The sequence below is a fragment of the Arctopsyche grandis genome, chromosome 3 (assembly GCF_051622035.1).
Source record: "Arctopsyche grandis isolate Sample6627 chromosome 3, ASM5162203v2, whole genome shotgun sequence".
Classification (NCBI taxonomy): Eukaryota; Metazoa; Arthropoda; class Insecta; order Trichoptera; family Hydropsychidae; genus Arctopsyche; species Arctopsyche grandis.
This window is the reverse complement of record NC_135357.1, coordinates 30,846,805-30,873,568: the sequence shown is the minus strand read 5'-3', so window position 1 is coordinate 30,873,568 and position 26,764 is coordinate 30,846,805. Positions and strand designations below refer to the sequence as shown.

The 26,764-nt window shown below is 34.8% G+C and overlaps 1 protein-coding gene across 3 annotated transcripts; it reads right to left on the bottom strand.

Annotated features, from left to right (window-relative positions):
* Positions 1-921: 921 nt before the first annotated feature.
* On the bottom strand, positions 922-24,568 carry LOC143909390 (tetraspanin-9-like). 3 transcript variants are annotated; one of them, XM_077427351.1, is made up of 8 exons: positions 24,518-24,568; positions 22,035-22,133; positions 10,042-10,105; positions 7,390-7,581; positions 4,161-4,340; positions 2,804-3,037; positions 2,554-2,719; positions 922-1,061 (listed from the first exon to the last, which is right to left on the bottom strand). In XM_077427351.1, the coding sequence occupies exons 3-7, from the start codon at positions 10,102-10,104 to the stop codon at positions 2,627-2,629; spliced, it is 762 nt and encodes a 253-aa protein (XP_077283477.1). In that variant the 5' UTR covers position 10,105; positions 22,035-22,133; positions 24,518-24,568; the 3' UTR covers positions 922-1,061; positions 2,554-2,626. The 3 variants fall into 3 exon arrangements, with proteins under 3 accessions (XP_077283477.1, XP_077283475.1, XP_077283476.1); XM_077427349.1 differs by having other exon boundaries at positions 937-1,061; positions 2,792-3,037; positions 24,518-24,566; XM_077427350.1 differs by having other exon boundaries at positions 951-1,061; positions 2,550-2,719; positions 2,792-3,037; positions 24,518-24,566.
* Positions 24,569-26,764: the final 2,196 nt, after the last annotated feature.

The window sequence follows — 26,764 nt, the reverse complement described above, 5'->3', positions numbered from 1 at the left end:
TTTGAACATTAATTTTCCGTTTTGATTGATAGTTTCCAATGGGGAAAAGAAGAGGTTTCAAATCTAATAAAAATCATTCCGCTTTCTTAAACTGATTTTCATATAATAAAATATCATTTATTGATTTCAAATATATATATAATATATAAATTATATTTTATTTTGGTACTACACTTCAATAAACTACACATTAATAATATTCACATAGTATTATGGCATACAATTAACTTACATAGTTAACGTGTATAATTTACTTACACACAACTTAAAACTACCTTAACTTACATACATTTCATTATAAACAACAAACAGAATGCAAATATTTTTCAATAAATACAGACATATAATATATATATATATATATATATATATATATATATATATATATATATATATATATATATATATATATATATATATATATATATATATAGCATATAATAATCAACAAATGCAACTTTTCCAGTAAACGATCTCGGCGACCCACTCGTCAAACATAAACATCATACATTACATTGAATATAATAGCACTTCCATTTCATATATAAACAAAGATACATACGTATGCATTTGTACAATGATAAATTAAAAATAAAAATATACTAAATTAGTTAATTATTTTCATGAACAATAATTAATCTTTAATTTGAATTAAACACACTCGAGACACGCCTAAATTTAGACGCACATACGTTAGTATCGATTCGATCAATCGATCCTTAACCCCTTTACTACTTGAACCGAACTCCATAAGTAGTAAATGGAAAACTATTAGCGATGAGTTAAGCATAAATATGTGCACGTTGTTTTAGTTTTTTTAGTATATATTCGTTATGGGTCTTAAAAAAAATAAAGCACGCAAAATAAAACTTGTCAATATTTTAAAATTTAGGTATGTATATAAAAGTCCATTTCGTTTTTGTACGTTTCAAAAGCGTACACGATTACAAGAGAGCCACTTTACTTCTCCGACCCAATATTTCAATTTTGCATATAGGAAGACTTGGAAATGATACAAATTCAACTGAAGATATCCAAACATGTGCAACAAGGTATAAAATCTGAAATGAAAATTATCTATTATTAAACTTGATATAATTGAAACAATGTGTATTCATATTTCAAAGACATGTGTATTATCAAATAATGAAATAAAGTGATGCTGCCTTTTTAACGTCGTGATTTTACATTTTTTTATTTATTAATTATGCATAGCTTTGATCCCTAACAACCTAATCTTAAATGAATAGAGCCAACCTTAACTTAACCTAACCTATCCTGACCCTTAAATAAATAGGTGTTGGCTGCTAAGATATGCTAAGATAAGATAAAAACATATCTTAGCAGCCAACACCTATTTATTTAAGGGTCAGGATAGGTTAGGTTAAGTTAAAGTTGGCCCTATTCATTTAAGATGTGGTTAAGAGAGATGTTATCTGATGACGATATTTTGATATAAATGCTTCGACAACATTATGGGGCAGCAGGAAAAAACAAAAATTGTAATAAAAATTTCGTTGCTATGATAAAAATAACAAATAAATAATCGACTGCGATTCAAAGGTAGATCGCATGCTAAGGTAGACCGCATACTATAGTAGCACCAACTTTTCTCCCTACTATATCACCACTATTTGAGTATGATTAATGTACAATAAAATTCATGTACAAATTAAAATCAATAGATATCTCGTTAATTTCAAGTTTTCAGTGTCTTGTAATTCAGCGACTTATGTAATAAAAATGCTGCATTCTTAGTAATAGGTCAGGAAGGCGCATTGGGATTTACCTGTCAGGTCTTCCTGGTATATATGTATATAATAAAATTAGCTTAAAATTTATAGAACATAAAAAAAAGCCATTGAGTATCCCGATTATAGCCTCTATAATAACCATACCATCGTATCGGTTAGATTTTAAATCATATTATCTGGCAAATAGCCCAAAATTCAATATTGTCGACCATTATTCAAAATGGCTGACCATTATTACAACCGACCATAACATTATATTATAGTGTTACGTACACCGCCGAGTAAGGCCGGACCCCCGGATTAGGCCAAGTAACATCCCAGAGACAGTGTGACCGTTATAATTGGTTTCAAGGATTATCTAAAGGCTTAAGTGCAAGTCGGCTAAACAATGAATGCACTTAGCGGCGATAGCGGTACTCGGTCGCATTCCCGTGGAGTTCTTAGAAGTAACACCGATACCGTGGGACTGGGTGTCGTGGGAATACATATCCGGGTACATGCCTAAACAATAAGGAAGTAACCGCATGCCCTGAGAGACCTGCCCCTTATATGTAAGGCGGTACTTAGGCAATATCAAGACATTCTGGACGGAGCACTGCCAGTGCGTGTATCTCCTTAATCATCAATAAATGCTGTGACACGACTTTGGCCTTTTACTTGGATCCTCCACCCACCCCTACGCAAGAATAGTATACAAGAAGCCTTACAATTTACTATATTGAAAAAATTCAAGGAAACAACGGTGCAATCCGAACAGCAATACAATATTTCACCAGTCTCACCCGTTACCGTTACCTACATATTTATATAAAGACATATCAATCTGAAGATCGGTGTGTGTATCTGTCGGTGGAGAGTGGCTCTCGCTCCAGTCAGGAGGCTGGCTGGTACGATTGGTAAGTTCGTGAGCCACGTTTGTGACGAACCGTACAACACAATACCATCGACGATATCAATCCAAATAGCTGAAACAACAAAAATAAACAAAGCACATATATAAAATAATACATGCAAGTGGATATCATTTCACTAATTACCATTATATAAACCTGTATGAATGCTATTAGAAAACCGATGATGGCTAAATAGTGAAGCCGCTCGGTCAACCAGAGTGACAACTTGGTGGCACAGCCGTCAGGCCACCACCTGCTCACGTCTCCAGACGTTCCACAGGAAGCTGATCTTTCACCTGTCCGACAACAGGAGTCTGGTACTATCCTGCTGTCCGGCCAGGCGTCAATTTGACGATAGTCTTCATACGAGTCCACGCCGCAACAGTGTAGCTGAAATTCATACAAAAAAAAACATAAGTTTCTGTGTAAATATGAAAACTTTTCATTGAAATCTAATTAATAATCCTTGGGCTTTGACTCCTTGGCTTCATGTTGAAGCAATCAACTTGGAAAGCTTTTTTTTTTAATTCTAAGGGGTGAATGTCATCTTCCTGAAGTTCTGTGTAATCTTAAACTTAGGGTACCTGAGAAACCGAGAACTCTATTTCTGCCTATTCGGGCCAGAACTAATGTGCTTAATGACTCGCCCCTTTCAAGAGCCATTCGATTATTTAACCTGCTTTCTGGGAGCCTTGATGTTTTTACTGCATTGTTTTTTCTGTCAGGCAGCATATTTTAAATGACTTCTAGCTAAATATTTACACACGGACTCCGTGACGAGACAGAATGTTAAATGACAGAAAACGCAAATATCGGAAGGCAAAGATCAAAAATCGAAAGATCTTAAGTCGGAAGATCAAAAAAAAAATGGTGCATGGTTTTTCCTCCCGTATTAATGTGCGCGCGCAGAATACGGGAGGAAAAGCCTGTTCCTCTTGTTCCTGTTATATCCTGCTCGCGCAAATTAAGTAAGTATGTACGTGAGTATGTACCGTTTACCATGCACCATTTTTTTTTTTGATCTTTCGACTTAAGATCTTTCGATTTTCGATCTTTGCCTTCCGATATTTGCGTTTTCTGTCGTTTAACATTCTGTCTCGTCACGTAGACCCATTTACACATGCTGTTTTCATTTTGTAATATTACTATTTAGCATAATGTGTATGTATGTTGGTTTTATCTTTATTTATACATGTATGCTATTTTTTATTTTTATACATATATATATATATATATATATATATATATATATATATATATATATATATATATATATATATGAATAATTTATGTGTATTTATGTATTTATGAGTTTATGTGTATATGCATGTATAATGTGTGTATGTATATGTATGTGCATTTGTGTATACGTGTAAGTATTTTTGTATATATGGATGGTGTACATATATGTTTATATAATTGACTTTGGCCAGGAAGGCGCATTGGGTTTACCTGTTAGGCCTTCCTGGTATAAATTAAATAAAAATAAAATAAAATAATGTTATAAATTCACTTCATATTGAACGTGATCCCATATAAGCATGAGATTGTTGTCGGCGCTCGTGTTGTAATGGATTTTGATGGCGTGCCGAAGTTGGGATCGCATATGCCTATTGATCGGCTCTCGGTATACAAAAGCCAATGAAGCTGCGACGAACTCTCCGCACAACAGCATCACAACCAGACTGAAATACTGAAAAAGTACAGAATACATATGTAAATTGTTTTGTGTTCGTGCTGTACAGATTCGTTATCTTAAAACTGATTTAAACTTTGACACTGAAATTGACTGCTGTGATAACATTAGTATGCATATTTAAAATATCAACGTTGACAAATGAAAGACAAAAGTGTAATAAGAAAAAGTACAGAACATCTAAAAGGTAAGATGTATAATATAATTATTTGCATTGTGTTGCTTATATTTAAAGTATAGCAAACAATAAACTCATAAAATTGATTTATCTAAACAGCTTTATACGATTGCTATTATTATCAAGATAAAGTTATCTGTTTGTATATGGTGTAAGAATCACTGAAAGTGAACGTCTGCTCAGAGGCTATACATTTTCATTTAAAAATCAGTCTTTTTTGTTTTAGAAATCGATTTTAAAATGATCTAATTTGTAAATCAATAGACTGCCTTGAAACTCAGACCAGACAAGGTCTCGGGTAAAAACAATACACGATACGAACAATTTAATTCCTACAAAGTTCTCTATCCCGATTAAATTCATGTTAATCATGTCAATCAAAAGCATAAAGATCATATCTCTTTACCATAATTACAGTCATTAGTCACTTGAACTTATAAACAGCGTATAATAATATGGTATTAAGATCAGTTATAAGTGAACAGGAGCATTAAACTTTTAGTTTTAAAATTACCTTATGTATAAGTATATATATATATATATATATATATATATATATATATATGTATGTACATCTGAGCCGTTATATTTGAAAGTGGCATAAGTCCACTTTTCTTTATTTTGAGAAATATTTCGCAAAACATTTAATATAATGTTTTGCGTTTAACAATATGTAAAAATACTGGTAGCCTGTAATACGTTTATTCTGCTTTTCCGAGGTTCTTAACACATCGGATTAAAATAAGTGATTTTGTTTTTGTAACTGAAAATTGGACTTCCGCCACTTTCAAATATAACAGCTCACGTATTGAAACTATTATCATATGTATATCGATATAAAATATCAGTGATAAAGTAATCATCATCATCATCTCACTATCCACTGCTGGATGAAGGCCTCTCCAACACGCTTCCACTCGTCTCTGTTTTGCGCAACTCTCATCCATCTCACACCACACATTTTCCGTATTTCATCTACCCATCTTCCCTGTGGTCTTCCCTTTGCCCTTTTGCATTCTCTTGGGAATCATTCTAGTATTTCTTTAGTTCACCTTTCGTCCGTTCTTCTAGTTCGTTCTTCTAGCCCATTGCCATTTCAATATCTTCACTCTATCCACTATATCCACTACTTTTGTCATACTTCTCACCCACGTATTCCGTTTCCTATCTTTCCTCATCATGCCAAGCATACAGAGTTCCATACTGCTTTGAGTGCATTGAACTTTCTGCAGCATCTTGGCATTCAATGTCCAAGTTTCGCATCAATACGTCATCTCTGGCAAAACGCATTGATAAAAAATCTTTTTCTTCAGGCAGTGGCATTTTTTTTATTTAAAAACAACATTCATTCGTCCAAATGCACTCCATCCTAGTTTCATACGCCTCTTTATTTCTTCTTCTTTACTATCGGACATGTCAATTATTTGACATAAATAATTATTTACTACTTCTACTATTTTATTATCTAATGAGAATAGTAGCGGCTCGTGAGATTTCATAGTGGGGAGGCTGCAGAGATTATTCAGGCTGTAGTAGCTCGTTAACCAAACCGGTGATCGAATGAAAACAAATATAGCTTGAATATGTATTATACTGGGAGGCTGCAGCCCCGCAGCCCATGTGGACGACAAAAATAGCATGCATTTGTACTGTCAGTTCCGGCCTTACACCCGATTCCACCCTCGGGCAATTTTTTCTAAACACCCTTAGAAAAAACTTTCGACTTTGGCGCTCTAATCTAAAATTTTGAATGGCTTTTGGCGCTCTTATTTTAAATTTTAAAGCGCCTTTGGCGCATCGTTCGGCGCCCTAACTCATTTGGCGCCCTCGGGCGCCACCCGACCTAGCCCCCCCCCCCCTAAAACCGGCACTGTGTACTGTACTAGGAGGCTGCAGTCCCGCAGCCCATATGGACGAGCCGCCACTGAATGAGATGCTATCAGGCATGCAATAACTATTAAACATTAGTTTGGTCTTATCTACGCTAATTTTTAATCCTACTTTCCTACTTTCCCTGTCCAGCTGTGTTGATCTGTTAAGTAGGTCAGCTGTATCGCGCGAGCTATTAAAACTATATCGTCTGCGAGCCGAAGGTGACTCAAGATGATAAAGTAATAAGATTCCTAAAATATAGTCTGTTTTATATGATTGATATACTATGTAAGTGCATAATGTTGGTCATTACTACATTTTGGTGAACGTTGACGGAATGACATTGAGATTGACGTGTGCACAACTCGACTGCCAAATAACTGTAACGTGTGACTCAAGCGACAAAGTGAGCAGACACTGCGGAAAAAAATTAGAATAAAGGCCAACACTGTAAATTGATACGCGCGAAATTATACAAGCGTAAATGCTTCATATGTATAAGTGACTAGACGAATCATCATCATTACAAATATGAAAGTTGTACACTTTGAGACCAAAAAGCTACATTTACACATCATTTCGGCGAGTGTCGTGATGCACATTTCTGGTACTTTCACCAAGAGTGGCTAGTGAAAGTGCAAAACGTTCTGAGTCCCCTCCGAGAACGAAGCTGCGTTTCTAAGCATTGGTCTTTTTATCAAACAATCGAAGACCAGAAGGCCAATGGACCGCATCGTAGGAGGACAATTCGAAAGTCATGAGCTTTACAATAATATAATGAATATTTATACATTGAAAATAAATCATTACATGTGACTTTTATGTCCTGACTGTTTTTATACAATACGTTCATACATTCAATGCCGAATACAATTCAAATAAGTTTCAATGATGTTAAAGTGAACCGATCTCTTCACCGCAGAAACCACCTGTCGAGCCTATCGATTGCTTTTTTAAGTGGATCATCCATATCTAGTTTCCCCGTTAGACACTCACGGTGACCAGCAGACACCTAGACTGCATCATTGATCCACAGCATCCCAGGAAGGCCACCAAGAAGCAGATGGCTCCTATTCCGATCAGGAAAGAATCCAATCCGACTCCATCTCGGTGCGGTAAGAGGGTGCTCTGTCCGGGATACTGGACCCTCAGCCAAACCCCTCCACTGACCAGCAGGCATCCAGAAATCTGAAAATTTACAATGAAAAATATAATTGGATTGGTTTGAACATGAAAGACGAGCATTGAAAGTATGTTTATAGTTGGGGAATTTAAAACAATAGTGCAAGCAACGACGTGTGAATAAATATAATGCCATTAGATCAGGAAGAACTATGTTCTTATTAAAAAACAATAAGCCATTATTCTTCTCTGCGCTTTGTTATTTAGAAATCGAAGCTTTTTTGCGACTGCAAATGATAGTCAGTAACTTTTCCGCCACTTAACCAAAATAAAAGAAAGTTAAATTATATACATACTATGTAGTTGTTTTGTAAGTTCGTTCCTTTTAACTTAAAAGGAAGTCCCACTGAAACTAGTTTATAAAATATTCAAAAAAAATAAACATAATGGATCTGTTTTTATTATTTTATTACTATTAACACCATAATGATGTCACAATGAAAGTGAGACTATACGTAATAAAACAAGTATTTTAGCATAATCAAAAACCATAAAACTGAATAGCCAATACATTTATAAATCGGCAACGGTCAAACTTTTATTTTTGGACATATTTTTTGGCTAGCTAACTGTAAAATGTGTACTGTTAATGTCAAAGTGTTAACAATGCTAATTGATTGTACATATGTATATGAATTTCAATATGAGGAAAACTTTTGTTTCAAAACTGCATACATCTTATTTGCAAATTTAATGGAATTTCAAATTTCGTTAAGTATCGGTAAGGAGTAGCCTTAAATTTCTATTATTTCTAAGGAAAGCAAATATAAATTATTAAATCGAAGTACAATAGATTGTCTGAAAAATCTTGAGAAATCAATTTAAATTCGATCCATCATATATCAACAACCAATAAAGCGATAAAAAGATCGTGCAGTAGAAAGTACGAGTTTTTCTCGTACCAGTGCTCTCAGCCCACTGGTCCTGCCCAATAAGGATACAATCTTCAATAATTTGTTGTAATAAGTAAAAGGCGGCGTTCGGACGATGCTTTATGCACAAAAAATGGTTCACTATTGTCAACCATGTTTTTTTGCTCTATTGCTTTGAACGATAATGAAGAATATTGTTATTTGACGAGCATCAAACCAACGCCTAAATCTGTTAATAAGCGAAGATCGGCGATCGATGGATGCTTTTCGCACAAAAAATGGTTCACTATTGTCAATTTCTTAGTAAAACCATGCTTTTTCTGCTGTCTTGCTTTGAACACTACTATAGCGGTCTATTGTTATTTAAAAAGCATCCGGCCAATGCTGAAGACCAGTAATACGCAGAGATTAGCATTGGGACGATGATTTTGGCACAAAAAATGGTTCACTATTGTCAACCATGGTCTTTTACTCTCTTGCTTTGTAGCGGTCTATTGTTATTTGACGAATACCCAGCCAACGCCGAAGACTAGTTACAAGAAACAGTCTACATGTGATATCTAAAATAGTTATCTCAAAATCCAAAAAATAAAAGACACCATATCTATGTACATACATATACATACGTTAAAATATCCGATTCGATCGTACAATTATTGATATTTGTAAATAAAATCAAATCTTTCAAATTAACTTTCCCCAACAAACCTATCAATTTTTTTGTAATAAAGTTAGACCTACTTTACATACATACATCTGAAGTAGATACATACCAGTGGCGTGCCGTGAAAATCTCCTTGTTTTGAAATTGTGATTGTAATTACTTGTGCGCGAGTAGGATACAAGGGGACTCGGTATGACGTCACCGAGTCCCCTTGTATCCTGCTCGCGCACACGTTAATAAGTTTGTGCGACAAAAATAGGGAGAATTTCACAGCACACCACTGGTACACATGTAATTTGTATATATATATATCGCAGCAATACTTGATTTATCAAGTTTTATGCAAAAAAAAAAAGAGATGAGCCCAAATGCCAACCTCATAAATTAAACGATCGCTATGACATACATATAAAGGCATCGATGACAACTCTCTAGATTTAAAATTCTACTCAAAAGTCATCAAAATCCATATGCAAAATTAATGCTTTTAGAGTCGTATGAAAAATACTTCATTTTATTACCGTTTTGCAATTTTCGTGAGCATTTAATATGAGCAGAGTTAAGCAACCTTTGCAATTGCTTCGATCCAATTTTGACCTAATATTCCAATGCTGCAGACCATCATCGGATCAAACGATGACAACGACCTTCGTGCAAGACACACTCGAGTCGATTGCATCATCGTCAACGCCACATTATCCCGGATCAACGATCTCGCCGAGTGGGCAAAATCCGTAGGAGTAGAAACACTAGCTGTGCTGAGTAGTTACGAATCGAGCCGGTTGAATCACATTTCGAACGTTCGAAATTTTGATGATTAAAACATGAGTATAATGAAAATAAATACCTACCGGAAAATGTTGCATAGCACCCAGAATAAATCTGAGCAATTTTTCGGGTATATTCTGAGTAATAATTGGCGAAACTCACCCATATGATGAGATTCAACCAGCCGAAAACGTGGCGAACGCACGTATAGCCACTCTGCCCCATCCTAAAAAAATAAACAAAATGTTTAGTAGAAGCAATGATTGAAATATAAACATGATCGGTAAATCTGTTGAGATCAATGTCTTGACTAACATCTAACTGCAATACTAAGAAGGTTTTAAACGTTCTATATATACATATATACATACATAGTACCTTATTTGTTGCTAGGAAAACCACTTTTCAAACATTGCAAGCATTCTCCTTATTTATTATAGTTGCTTGGAGACAAATTATTGCTCTACCAGGTTTAGTGTCGAGTTTAACTTTACAGAATTTTGCATACATGAATCAAGAATCAAGAAAGAATGACTTCAAGAAACTGTCGCAAAATAATAAACTTCTGGGTAGGAGCGATCAGAATAGTTACATCCGTTCCAGCCTTACTTTGAGAAAGGAAAACATACATTTTCACTGAAATTCCTGCTCGTCAAAAATTTGTGATCTGTTTTGAACCACTTTCACTCTTTAGGCCGCTTTGATACTTTACTGATATACGGAAGTTGGCTAACATTGAAGTAAACTATTGTTTCCAACATGAAGATAGAGAAGTTTAATCATTAACGAAATCATTAAAATTTACATCGGAATCTTGTGTCAGATCGGAGCGATGACAGCTAGCTATCCATATGCGTATTTCCACCGCCCCTTTGCAACTCAATTAAACAATAGTAAATTTACTTTTTTCACTCTCTTTTACTCTCATCTCATTTAAACTTAATATTACATGCTTTTATACATTCTCATATTCCTTTTTTAATTCACTAACAGATTATTTGAAGTAAAAAAAAGTCGTTTTCAAAAACACTCCCACTGATTTCAATGTTTTTTATTACAAGTATTCAAAGCATTTCACTAAACCCTTTTTATTAGCTCCGCTGTGTTAGTTTAGTGACATTCCTGCCCTTTAAAAATTGTGATCTGAGTTTGAACCACATCCACTCTTTAGGTCGCTTTGATATCTTACCGCCATACGGGGGTTAGCTAACATTCAAGTAAGCTAATGTCTCCGAGAAACTAGATAAGTTTAATCATTAAATCATTAAAATTTACATCGGAATCTTATGTCAGATTAGAGCGATGACAGCTCGCTTAACATACGCCTTTTTCTACCACCTCTTTGCAACTCATTGAAAAAGTGGTAAAGCTATTTTTTCACTCCCATTTATTTAAATTAGATATGTATCATCCAATACGCTATATTATTACAGTTCATGACCTATTTTATCAATTTACAAAGTATATACAATATTTTTTTTATAAAATATCATAAATATAAACAAGGCTGTGACAATTTTTCGCATCGTAATTTAAAAAAAAAAACAATAAAAATTAACAATACCAAAGATCACAAGCAGTTGACCATGAAAGTATCTTAAAATTCAATCGAAAAGATTTTGCCAAATATCAAAGTACATCTTCTCAGCATAATAGCAAATTTTCGCCATACGTCAAGCATAGACCGTCAGACCAAAGAGCATTCACTCCAATTTTGGTATGGCAGCGTCATCTGGTTCACGCATTCGGCTTTCGTTTTCAAAATTTCGCATTTCGCACATGTTCTTCTTCTCAAAAATCAAAATAAAAAATATAAATAACCAATTTGCCACGTGTACGTAGTATTAGTATGACACGCTTGTCTACCGACGCGTCGGTATGGGACAAAAGATAGCCAAACCCGGTCCTTCCTGGACGAACCGGACCTGATTAAATCTCGACACGTAGCGAGATGTCTTCCGGCTCTGAGGAATGCCTTAAATGCTTCTTCTTCAAACGGACTCCACATACCAATTCAAGGACACGTCCAAGGAGCTACATAAAAGGACCCTCCGAAATCCATAATTGCAGGACGCACAAAAGGTGAATGAGGATTCTTTTAAACGAGAACCCAGGCCTAGCCCGAAACGCTCCTCCCCTTCCTGTCACAAGAAGAACCATTCATAAATTTGAAAGGAATAATCAACATTTTGGTCCGTTCGACGATAAATCTGATGAGTATCCTATTGACTTCTTATTGGAAAATCTTATCTTTCGAGCCTTTTTATATTTACAGCATCGCTGACTATACGAACTATACAATAGCACGTACATGTAGTACATAAATAAAACTACATAAAAATAAACTTCTCTATTAAATGCTTGAACAATTATTAGTTCAACTATGTTTATATTTTATTATATTTTGAGGAGGGTGTCTAATATAGCTACAATAGTACTTTCCACGTACTAGAAAGATACAATTCCAATATGCTCAATTCGTATGATTATCTGAACTTCTAAATTCAAGAATGACAAACACTTTGGGAGTGTCAGCATAGCATAAATGTTTATTTATGAAACATAAAACCACATCAGTTCATATGTAGATACAACATTCATGGCTATTATAAAGTATCTGAAATTCATACATATGCACCTGAATATGAAAAAGGACAGTATCTGGAGTATGTCTTGGGTCACACTATGCTATAAAAACGTTTTGCACTGATTATAAACTTCTTATTCGTTCTCTTTTGCTCAATGCTGAGCGTCGTCTTCATTGGTGTCATCTTGAATTTGATGGATGATCCACTTCCACTCCTCCCGGTTATGTGCCAAGTTAAAGGGCGTTATGGGACGATCCCATCAGTTCTTTGATTTGGCCAGAGCATCTCTTGGAAGACCGTCCTCTCGCTCGCCTTTCCAACTTCAGCGTTCCGGTGACTACCAGCCTCTTCAGACTCTACACATTCTTCCTGGCTATATGGCCAAAGTATAAAATAGCCCTTTTCCTACATATTGTGGAGTCTCTGTAAGACTACCAGTTCTTTGAGGATGGAGATGCTCGTGCGTCTTGCGGTCCCTTTCTCTCTTTTTCAGGGTCCATGTCTCGACTCTATACAATGCAATGGGGAAGACCAGAGATCGCACCAAACGGATCTTCGTTCTTTTCATAATAGAGCGGTTCTTCCAGATTTTTAACAAACTTATCAACGCCGTTTCGATTTCCGATTGGCATCCTCCTTCCCTTAAGATCAAAGCAGGTAGATAAAGCCCTCGACTTCCTCATAGTAATTTAGAGCGTTGGACTTTATGAGAGTCTCAAATCTGTCAACGAATAAAATTTTTGTTTATCTCTTTAACCAGGTGTCTACTCTCTATCTATTCTACGAAGTGGTTCAGCCATTTCATCTTCATTGCTGGCAATTAACGTCATGTCGACTGCGAATCTTATTTTAGAAATCTTTCTGCTGCCTATTGTTATTCCACCTTCCCATCCGTAGAGTACTCTTATCATTATGTATCCTCATATATATTAAAAATATCAGGAGACAGTACACATCTAAATCTGAAAAAAACTCATCTATTCTTACTGTTGCCGTACTATGTACATATGTATATAAATTAGGTATATAAGTTATTAGTAGAGCGCGGATAGAGACCGTGATTTTTCCAGGAATCGGGGCGGTTTGGCTCTATTTACAAAGCTAGAGTCCAAAAAAAAGGTTCGGTGAACCTTTAACAATGCATTTACAACAATTGAACAATGAACGGCGCGCTCTGGGTCCGCTCTTTAGTTATTGGTTGCTTTGGGACACCCATCTCTTCTAAGACCTTTCATAGACAGATCCAATTATGAACTTCATAAATTTAAATATAACTAATAAGCGAAGACATATTGATGGGTTCGATGTGAATTTAACTACTTCCAACTTCAAACCAGTCCAAGGTAGTTTGATCTGGATCGGCTTCTTTTTCTTATTTCGCATTCAGCACTGATCTTCGTGCAAAAGCACGTACGAGCTTTCTCTTCCCGAGAACCCGAAGGCTTGACCGATTGACCACTTTCATGCTTACTGTTTATATCCAAGAGTTTCGCACTATGACCCTCGGGTACAGAGCTGCTTTCTCACATAAGTCACATAGTGAGTTTCCAGGTTTCAGCTGAGATTTTCCCTCCATGACCTGGAGTACTGTGCGGCTTTCTCATGGTTGGTTCATCATCATTATCATCATCATCATCATCACGAAGGCCAGAGAGGGGACCCCTCGAACAACTCGATAATGCGCCTAATTGGGGGCTCACGGGTCACATGGCAGCCAGGTTCGGAACGTTGACAACAACCATAGGAAGCAATTTTTCATTTTATCAATGACCCAGCGTGACACGGCACATAATACTTTAATTTGAGCTTCCTGGGCCGTAAATACGGCCATGGTGTCAAACACACGATCTATCGGACACAGATATAGGGCTCTAGGTTAGTCTTTCACCGTTTTAACCAAGTGTATATATTACATAATGTGAGTCATTTGCACTTGCCTGGTTCAAATGTTCGCTTTAAAGTTCTTTGACATTAAAATTGACAAACAAAGCAGGTGTTAAGCATTTAAAAGGAGCATTCGACACGAGGCACACTTTTCACCGATAAATTGCCTTATTAGCATTCGTCGTGTGAATTCTTGCTCCTAGGCTTTGTTTTTAGATTTAACGAATTCTCAAAAGCAGTTCTAGTCTAAATAAAGAATATGATTTGCATTCTTAAAATATATCTGTTACAAAGTATATTCGTACCAAATATTTTACAATGTACTAAACATTATGCTAATTCATACTACATAAGTATGTCAATCTTAATCTTTGAACCTTTTGGTGGTATGAAAATAAGACAAGGTAAGAAGAGGTAAGTAAAAATGAAGACAGATTAAAGCGCCAACCACTAAAATTCTTACTGTAAAAGTTATTCGATCGTTATATCAAAAACCAAACGACAGGAGGTGAAGATTGTCATAAAGTTACCAACGCCACCTCATTAACTTCCTTGTCTTATTACATCGCGTTATTTGTGGAACATCATTTAAACGCATGCAGTTTAGCTCGATGACAGTTTGTTGTTTTCTGTCATGTCGCTTCACTGTGCACTCAACTTGAAGCGTGCTTGAACAATGTAAACATTTACTTAAAGCGTTTGCTATTTCGAGTTAACTCAAACATTAGCTGTCCTATAAGATCAGTCATATTAATCTACAAAAGGACCCTAAGATACTAACTAAATTTAGAGACCTCTGAACTACATAACAAGTATCTATGTACATTTGAGCTGTCAGTCATGAGTAAGAGCACTTCTCTAGAAGTTTTCTGCTTATGTATGAAACAACATAAGAGCAATGGGTAACGGTGCATTTAATAAAAATAACTTTGCTCCTCAGAACGAATCATTTGCGCATTAGAATAAAATAAATTGCGCATTCAATAAATATATTTCTGTTAAATAAAAAAATTTACATTCAGAAATATTTAATTTGTAGTATGAAATAAAATAATGTTTCAATCATTTAATATTTAAAAAGTGCCATGATTTCAACTACAACCAATTTGATGTTTTATTCACAAATTCTTAGCTCGCCATCACAAAATAGTTTGGGAGTAAAAGTTTTACATGTCGCAAGTTCCTTGCCCGAACATTGGTGATGAATTTGGATTGTCTAAAGCGACAATTTCCTAAAACTTTTCGCTACTTTATAAAAATATGAACTGTAGTATAATTAGATACGCAATTAATCAAAATAATGCAATTTAGTTTCGAATAAATATTATGTCGTTGCACAAAATTTGGATTGCATAAACGGCATTATGAAACGCGCAAACGAATTCCCTACTGGGTCTGCACGTTGTCCATTTTGTCCCATTAGGAGGCTGAGGCAAATTAAGGCAAATTAGACGGGATCAATTCGATGTGACCCTTGCGCGAGATGAATCATATTGAAGAGTCACCTAGACCACTATTAATCCAAAAAAATTAACAAAAACAACAAAACCAACGAAGCACTTTTTAAAATAAACGACGCTATCGACAGTACGCAACAGTTGAACCGTGTCGTTAATTGTTATTCAGTTGTCGCGCAACGCTATCTATTAACGGTCCAAACCCAATAACGGATATAATCAATCATGCAAGTTTTACCAAAATTGCATACTAAACATGCTTCGGCTTTGGGTACATGAAACCAAAGGCTAAATACGACAAAGTCTCAAAATACAGACCACCGAACAAGATACTAACTAGCCTTGTCTCAATTCATCATATTGTACTTTATCAATCAAGCGACTTTGAGTCATATTTCAAATCAATTCACTGGACAACTGACAAATAATCTCACTCATTTAGATTTATAGGTATATTCGCCAAGCAGTTCTATGTCACATTTGCGCAACCATATTTCAGCAATGTCGACTAAACAAAAAAAAAGTTGAAATTACAAAAACCAAACCGAGCACTACATAGTTATGATGCAAATAAATTGACAACGTATAATTTAACCGTGATGCAAAACTTTCGAGGTACATATCTTTCTGATGATCTGGAGTGAGACTCGTGAGAATAAGACCAATTGGTCGTACTTATCATTAGCAATATTTTTTATGGAGATGGGTGATGACCCTATCGGTTGTCCCAGTGAACCAAAACTGTTCCAGACGGCTGTGAGAGCACGCCCTGGTCAGGTGAGACGAACCAACCGGTTAACGACCTTTACCTAACTTTTGAGCGTCATAAAATGGAACAAAACACCACAGAAACCAGGGGTCGTCAACCCAAACACTAAAATACACCAGTCGGCGACTGTACCGAGTCCAATTGACCAAATAAAATTATCATACGTACAAGTTTATGCAATGTATTTATACAGCAGATCATGAAAGGCTTCAATGATTCATACGGGAAGGAGACAAATAGCATCGGTGGGAATCTTGTGTGCCCACTCTCATACACTACTAATCGATAGCAGTATTACTTTTTAAGGTCAAAATCAAATGGTCACCTCAGTTACATATTATATGTAGGCTAATTATCAAGGTCTGAGGTGCCTACAAATCCCAGAAATGAGTCGACAGACTTGTCGCCAGATTCTAGAAAGAAGTTTTTGTCAATATGACCCAGAAGCATAGCTTGGTGGTAGTGTTAATGCTAACCACTGAGAGGTTTCCTTGGTTAAAAAGAATTTACTCTGAGAATTATCTGTAGTGCTGCTAGTCAGACTTGGAAATTTTTGACTCTAAGTCAATCGTTTCCTATCAGAGTTTGCCAATGTATCTGATTTCATTGTTGAAACGATTCCTCATCAAATTGGCTAAAATCATCCTACACACTATGGTTTTATGGGACGGCGGACGGGGGGCGGCGGGGGTGAAGGCCCGGGGGACGCCGGGAGCATTCGCCGGGGAGAAACTTCGTAAACAAAAAAGTTTCTATGACGATTCGATTTTTTTTTTCGATTCAAATAAATTTAATAAAAAAACAAATGAATATTTACTATTAGATTCGCCATGCTTAAGATGTTTATATTACAAACACTGAGCGAAGCCGGGTAAAACAACTAGCAATCTATAAAATTTAAAAACATATGTACATGTTTAATATCATAGATATATTAATAAATATTAAATTGGGTCCAGGAAAATATTGATTGGGTCCATCAGCTATGATGCCTTTCCCAAAATATAAATAAATTAATTGAAAAAAACTAAATTTGACAAAAGATTCTCAGAAACAAAGTCGAGTCTCGCAGTCTCTAGCTACGAACGAATAGCTAGAAGACAAATGGACACTAATCCCATCCGTTGCCTTTTAAAATCCTCTTTAAAACTTTTGCCCGCGGCAACTTTTGCCGTATTTTTTAACGAATTTGTAAATCGCGTTTTGGAACATAAATATATGTACATATATTGTGAAGTTTATTCAAGTGAACAAATATAATATACATACATGTTATACATACGTATTCATTCGCCATTCTGGATATTGGCATTTTACGGACGACGTCTATGGCGGTCATCCGGCAAAGGGATAACCCATAAAATATAACCGTGTCTTCTTTCCGCCATATCTAAAAAGTTACAACGAACCGGAAGTGAAGTTTGAAGACCACTGTGCAGATGATATTGATCTAGCCGTATTCTAATTATTTTGTGATCTTTACGGCACGCCATGGAGTTGGCTTTGATCGTTATTTAAAATGTCAGTTTCAAAGCACGAGGCGCCTCATTTACTAGTTCAAATAGTAACACCATCCGTTCTGCTCAAATTAGGAACGCTTCCAGACGCCATTGGAAAATGTCAAGCGAACACATTAAAGTCGATTGATTTTAGTGAAATTTAAAACAAAAGGCTTTTTTAAGAAAGGACTGTCACCCTGGCCTGTACGGTCATAAATCATCAGAATGGTTACTCAGTTCGTTGACATTTAAAGCCGGATTGCAAGGAAGTCGCAGACAATCGGTCAGTTGTTAAATTGTGAGATGAAGAAATATATATAGATTTAATTGAAACATGTTACATTACATACAGAAGCAATACTATCAACAAAGGTTTTCAATGATATATATCCAAAGTACATGCAAGTATATGTATATGTATGTAAGTAGCACTTGTTGCTTTTTATATATAGGTATACATATATTTGCACCAGGCTTCAAATATAGGATCATTAAATTCGCAGCAACACACCTAGCAACAGGGCAACATTGCAACATGATACAGCAACAAGGATATCCTATGGAGAAATTTCTGTCGCATATTTTATTTGATATTTAATTGTCTCTAGTGGTGCTACAGTCACAAATGTGTAGATCTGCAATCCATTGTATTATACAACCAATACAAATTTGCTGTTATGCTGACATATACCATTAAAAAAAGATTTTGGGGACTTGGACCATATTTAAAACATTGTCGCCGGCATATATGTAGAATCTCTCGACCAAAATCATTTTCACCATTTTATATGTCAATACAAGGATAAAATATCATCGAAAACACTCCAGGGAGTGATTGTGACAGGGCACCACAGGAAAAATTATGCGTGCTAGAGTTTTTTTTACATGTGCAAAAGTACCGATCCAAATTACTTTCAATATTTTTTACATAAAGGGCTATATTGAAATAGTCTGAATATTTACATACGTTGACGTTTTCTCTAGATTATTATTATGATAGATCGTCATCATCTACAATCATTTACCTGTTCACTGCTCGATAAAGACCTGTCCAACACGCTTCCATTCGTCTCTGTTTGAGCAACTCTCATCTATCTCATCTCACACATTTTTCTAATTTCATCCACCCGTCTTTGTGGACTTTTATATTCGCTCGAATACCATTCAAGCACATCTTTCTCCATTATTCTAATTACGTGACCAGCTCATTATCTTTTCAATCTCTTCACTCTATCCACTATATCACAGTACCCTTGTCATACTTCTCATCCACGTATTCCGTTTTCTATATCTACTCGTTATGCCGGGCACACAGAGGTACGCGGCTCATGTTTTTTTTATATAGTTTTGCACATGTAAAAAAACGCTAGCACGCCCGATCTACGTTATGGTACATAGGCCAAAAACCCTTGTATTGACATATCTGTGACAGCGATTCTCATATTTGAAAACTCTCAGAGGAGATTTTTTTCAAAACTTGTCGAAAAAGAATCCCTGGGTTGTGAGACATGCTTGTTTACCACAGGAGGCCAAGAACGCGCCCCTGCCATATGATTCAGTGTATTTGAGCCTCAACGTTCCATACTTCTTTGAGTAAATTGGACTGTATGCAGTATTTCAGCATTCAATACCCAAATTTCACATCCATAGATCTTTAAAAAGTATACATTTCCTGTCGAAGCTCAAAATGTTTTATGTTTAATCTGAGTTTTTTGACTAAGGAGACGCGATGCGACAGGAAGCGACACAATGGCAGTTGTGTCGCTTCACTATGTACATACATACATATACAATCTTACGCAATGTGGATGTTGGCATTACCATGGACAGAAGTACATTCCAGTGCAACACCATTTACAAGCATCATTGATGAAATAATTTATGGATAACGAATCTTGCGTGAAATTTTAGCTCAAGATAGCCAATGTTCACCAGAAAACCAGGTCATAGTACGCAGCAGGCAATACATAGAAACAAAACAAGAAATTGTTTCCGATAGGGAACTGGGTCGTACAACTTCAAGCTACATACGTATACTGCTGATTGCTTACTATTGGTGCATATAAGGGAATACATTCTAAACGTGTCTACATAGATATGTTTGTACACCTGTATGAGATTATACTACAACTGCAAAATCTCAGATCGGGATATCCAAATGCACCAAACGATATTGAAGTCGTGCACGAATAATCGATAAATTACCTAAAATTAATCCATGAATCAAACTCACAGCCGGAGGTGGTAGCGTGCGTAATCACGATTCATGAAATTCTAGCTTACTAGAAGCAAAACTCTTAAAAAATAACACATATGTACATACGATGTTCTGGGACTATGACGCAAAAGCGTGAGCTAATAAGAGTGTATCATTACTGTTTAATTGGTAGGAGCATCATCGGACGAAAACCCAGTCAGGGATGCAATAATAGCGATTCACGATCCGATTGCTGAGATAAGTGACCGATCGATACTACAGATCGGAGCATAGGCGTTTAATGACCCAAGACCGATAAGAAGCGATCGCACACAACGGATTAAAAAAAGCGATCAAATAAGAATAAACGAAAGATATGAAGCACATGTAAATATTGACGGCGAGCTATCGTCCAAATCATCGGCACTTACTGAGAAAGTTCAATGTGAAGATTATTCACTTTAACACGCCTGATAAACCGTGCCGCATTTAATACGTCGAGAAATCTTTGTTACGTGCTACAATTACATCAAATTCTATATGTTTGCAGAATTTCATCCATTTGTTTTGTTTTTAAATGCTGAAAATGTTCAAAATTAGAATGGCGTCGTACGCCAAAGTTAGCGCACCGCTTCCTATGCATTGTTCTTTTGTGGCAATATGAATCCACTACATATTACTATGATGAGATACTCATCTCAAATAAGTTAACGTTACAATAATGACTCACTTGTGCATACAAGACAAGGCGTCTTTTGAGTAACTACATAGTACAATAATGATTTTCTGCATTTCGAAACTGTGAATGCGGCCCTTTAAAAATAGACTGCATAATACAAAGTTTACAAACGTGTCCATCAATCCGCTCAAAGATCCAGAGAAAGGAAAACGATTAGACCTAGTCGAGATAATGAAGGCGACAGAGTTGGGTAAATAGAGACCGGTTTTTAAAAGGAAATAATAAAAGCATTGGATCAAGTCGGTAGATTTAACATAATAAATAGAAGAGAATCTGATTTTTTTCTTGGTGAATACGATTCGGCGTATAGTCAATTGAATGTATAACCAAAAAACGATGAGAACAAAATTGTACAATTGTCTGCAAGAAAAGTTGAAGTTCGAGAACAAAGATTATGTTTGGGGAGAGTGCGAAATTTTCTCAAGCACGGTCCCACACGTCCCAAGGCTCGTTACGACACTGAATTATGAACGTTTTGAAACAATAAATCGCCCAGATTTATTTCAGCACTTGCAATATTCTCAACAATATTTTTAACAAGTATAAAACACATTTCATTTATCAAACATACCACCTTCCAAAGATTTCATTCGATCTTCTTTAAGTTTTCTAAACATCAGTTATACATACATATATTATGTTCAACATTTAAATCCATTATTTATTAATAAAATAAAAAAAGACTTTTTATAAATGAGAGGGAAAGTTTGCGACAAGAATGAAATTCATTTCAATTCAGAACCCAATATTTACGATGAACTAATGATTTATTCACATGCTGAATTCTTAAACGTTCTCTCTGACAAAATTCATTGATGGTGTCTGGTTATAGATATTTATAACACATGGTTTATAACCAAATTTTTCTCGGATGTGGGGGGAAAAAACCTGTTTTATATCAAGATCAATGAAAATAGATAGTCAAGATCGCTCGCAGAAAACGCAGAAACAATAAAATTAAAATGCATATTTTATAAATACATAAAGATCGTAAAAGTTCAATAAAAAAAAATAGTACATACGTTAAATCAGTAGGCTATGGCCGTATCCAGGGGCACATTCAGTCGCAGAATGGGGAAGTGTGAACACTTGCAATCTGTTTACCCTTCACTTCATTGTCGCTGTTTAACGAAACATACAAATTTAATGTAACGAAATTATGTAGGTAAGAAATAATGGTGATTATAAACGGTTACGAACTGAATATCATAATAATAACAATAACTGTAAATTATTAATGCCAAAACTGGCACACCGAACTGCATAACCGGTTGTGCGATTTTATGAAATCATTATGTAATTTTTTCTCTCGACGAGATACCAATGCATATAATCATCGACAAGGACGACAATAATTCCACCGAGACAAGTCCGATTATCAAATAGGATAACACTAGCAGTTAACAAGTTTGAAAACGTTTATATTTAGAAGAATATTAAAACGAAAATACCATAGTAATTGGTTAATTGGATTAAAAAATAATGAGTTCCCACAATTGTGTTATTAGGGCGAAATCACACAGGAAGGAACGCGGCTTTTAAATATGTGAAAAAAATGTGACATAGCTTGCACATATTCATGGCACGCCCAACACACACCGTCCCAAAATCACCCCCTGGAGTGTTTTCGATAAAATTTTATCCTTGCTTAACAGTGATCGATAGCGGTGTATCCCATATTTAAAGAAATGTAGGAGAACCCCCACAGCGGGGAGCCAAGCAGACGACGTACCGTTCTTCCCTGTGTGATTTCGCTCTTATTCACTCCTAAATGATAGTAACAGAATACTTTCCCTTTAAAATCAAGATGACTAACTACTAATTCTACCAGGCCAATTACATACTGTGATCATATTACTGAAACATGATTTTTATAGTTTGGCGTACAATTATAGCAATAATTTTCGGAATCAACTCAGATTTAACTAAATAAGTTTTAACAATTTTAAATAAATTACTCATTTGACTGAATATTTTACGTGTATTCAAAAAAATACAGCGTTTTTGTACGTTTTTGTTTTGTACAATAATTGAAAATAATTTAAAACAGCCTACAAATTCATCGAAGATTTCTTGGATGATCACAATTTTTTATCTATTTATAACATTTTTTTAAAAATATATATATTAAAAAGAGTTGCGCTAAATTACGATTAGTTATAGAATACTATGTTTATCCAATTATATTATATCACTTTATGTTTAATTATGCATTGTCCTATTTAGTTTTTATTCTTTTCTTTCTCATTTGTTTGTCTATTATATGTACTAGATATATTATGTATTTTGTAAAAATCTTGTTATATTTATCCTTTATTTTTATGAATTTGAGTTGAGAATTTGAATACATTTGAGGCCTATTGATTTTTCAATAAATAAATACTATATATTTCACTTGATCCTTTCAATACTAATTCCCAAAAATATTCTTATCTGCAGCGCGTTTATCGTATGTTTAACGGAGAGCTGAATGAGGGTATTTCCCTACATCAATTCAGGTCTAACATCAAGAGAATCTTGACCGATTGATTCATTTCTTCTCCTATTCTATTTTTCCAATATTTCCAAAATTTTTATACTTTAGTTTAGTTATATAATGTGGTATTTAATCATATTATAGCTTTTATTCTTTTCCTTTTCATTTGTTTATTTTGTATTTACCTTTTTCATTTGTTTTATATTTGTAAATTTCAATTTCTTCTTATATTCTATTTTATAACCTTTTCCCAATATTTTAATACTATAGTTTAATTATGCAATGTTCTATATATTTTGTCATGCCTTTATTCTTTACTTTTTAATTTGTTTTCCTTATATTTATCTTTTTCATTTTTGTAAAAATCTATTATTGGACTCGGATGTTACATATATTATTTATTTACTATTTGTTTTTTTTATACATATCTATGTACATCCTGTCTGTTGATTTTTCAATTAATAAAATAAAAATAAAAATAAAATAAAATTAGTAGTGAATTAAAGCACCATTGTGTACCATTACACAAGCTTCTTACTAATGCCAATATTTTAACAATGAGGGCAATTAACGTACATAATTACCGATACGAGTCATATTTAATACCATCGATAATTATAATGATTAATAGTACTCTTATGACCAAAAATTCAAACATACAAATCGCAACCGCCTTTGGCGCATTCGCGCAAATTTAAATATGTATCTATTCGGTTTTGTATTGTAATTATTTTTCATTCTACATTGTATATGTACTTTATACAAATTTTATACAAATATTTACGAATGAACATACAGACGGGCGTACGTAAGCGACTTAACAATTGCAATTTTATAGGTCGACCGTTATTGGCGTACTCGCGCCTTTTTACTTCAGTTGCCAAAGCGCAAGTTCAAATAAAACGAATCGTTTTAAAATCGAAATGTATGAATGCAGAGATCATGACAATGAGTAAGATGTAGAGACTAGAGTATCTGTGATGTTTTAAAGATGTATTATCGTGCGAAATGACTAATTCTCGTACGAACCGTAAACGATGGCGATACAACCGAACACAACCAGAACCGGCAAACAACTGAGAACTTGAACGGTTCAAACTATCCAACAAACCTCGTATGATCTGCCGAAAAGAGGGAGATAGCCTACATTTGTTTTTACGTTTTGTGCAAGTTGAAGCGAGACAAAAAATTGTAGTATGTGATTCAACTTATTTTACATTCGACAGTGTTGACAACATAAATTTCGCTTAGCATACACATCTTCACATCTTTTAAATATACCAAAATCTACATAATTTGTTTTGTCCATTTCTCAAACTATCAAACACTTCAGTGGTGCTTTTTCGTTCTCTTCTTATTGTCCCAATTATATTTCCAAAACACAACATTCTTTAGTACAAAGTTCAAGTTACGCCTCCATACATAATTACCTACAAAAAAGCTTTCCTCTTCAAACATAACGGAATATTTCATTTATTTGATTACACATTTATGACTCGTAATAACTTTTTTACACTACACACTACATATTTAAACATCACTGTACATTTTCTTCTTGTTCTTTAACTGTCTTATTCAATCTCACTAAGGTAAATTATTATACAGTAGTGGTTTTACCCGGCTTCGCTCGGTATTTATAATATAAACCGCTTAAACGTGACTAATCTAATACTTACCATTTTATTAAATTTATTTGAATAGTTTTATTTTATATAAATTTATTTGAATACTCATTTGTTTTTTTATTAAATTGACTGTCGCGAACAAACAAATATATATACTAAGTCTCTTTCGAAATTATATGTATACCAGAATCCGGCCTCCGGGGAATTCGAATCCTTTGAATCTAAAAAAATCGAATTGGCTCCTATAAATCGAAAAAAAAAATCGAATGTGTCGTTCCCAACCAACCAACCAATGTTACATACGTATATGCAAAGTCTCTTTCGAAATTATATGACATTATTACTGTTAGAATTTTTTTCAATCAGCTTCACAAATCCCCAGTCTCAAACCATTAATTATTATATACTAATAATAATTTTGCCGCCATGAGTCAACAGGTGGTTTTGGATAAGAATTGCATATGTTTAACTGTGTACAATAGGAAAATAAATTGAAAAACATAATTAAAATTTTAATTATTAGTTTTATTGTATATCAATTAATCATGCACACTCGCCTAATAAATTGCTCCAAAGCAACGAGTGTGCTAAACAGATTAAGAACAGAAGAAAAAATACATGAATTACAGAAGAAAATAATACATGACATTAAGCCTAGTCAACAGTTAATAACAGCCTAGTTAACAATTAAAATTGTCAACTATTAGCTGCTCTAGTTGGTCACGACACCCGTAACCGAGGAAGTGGTGCAGCTAATGAAAAGAGATAAGACAAATGTCAATGGCACCATCCTGTGAATTTAAGAAACGGAGGCCTCAAGGAATGGGATAGTTAAAATATGCCACAGTTCTTGGCAATGGAATATGAAATAGGGGACGATGGCGGGTCCAGATCAAACTCTCCGGAGCATGATGGCCAATCTCCGCTAGAATAGATTGGCATGAGATAAAAACTCTAAATATAGAAAACAAGAATTTGATGAGGGCAACATTCATCCTGTGTTCAAGAGAAGCGTAGCTGACCATACCCATGACAAATCTTGAAGGAAATAAATATAGGTAAATGCCATATTGCTCCTTATAAAAAAGCCGGAGAAAGCGTCTTTGAATATGTTCAAGTTTAATCGATAGCCAAACTTCGAAAAATATTATATTAATCTTGGTAACAATTTGAGAAATATATTTGATATATTAAAAACATAGTTGGTATTCCCTAGTATTTATGTGCGTGGTAGACATCATCGTTTGTTAGTTGTACGTCCTACCGGCACATTTCTTTATCGGATGGCTCCTATTCAAAGAAATATCCGACCTCCTAATGACATCGTTGCTGCCATGCCTGAATGCGATATTTTCCATCTTAGTGAGCATAAGTTATCAGTGATTATTTCTACCTATTTGTCTGGTAGCCTGCGCTCATCATTATTATCATAATTGGATGTGATGTATTAGTGAATTTTGATCTTCTCTCCTCCATTCAGGCTTCACGGGGATGTTTTGTGTCACGGCTGATTATTGTACATATATAATATATGTATGTACATACATACATACATTAGTACTGACTCTTGATGCAAGACATTCCCAATTTTTCTCCCAATGTTAAACTATTATTATATGTTTTGTAACTACTTATATTATTCTTTGAACTT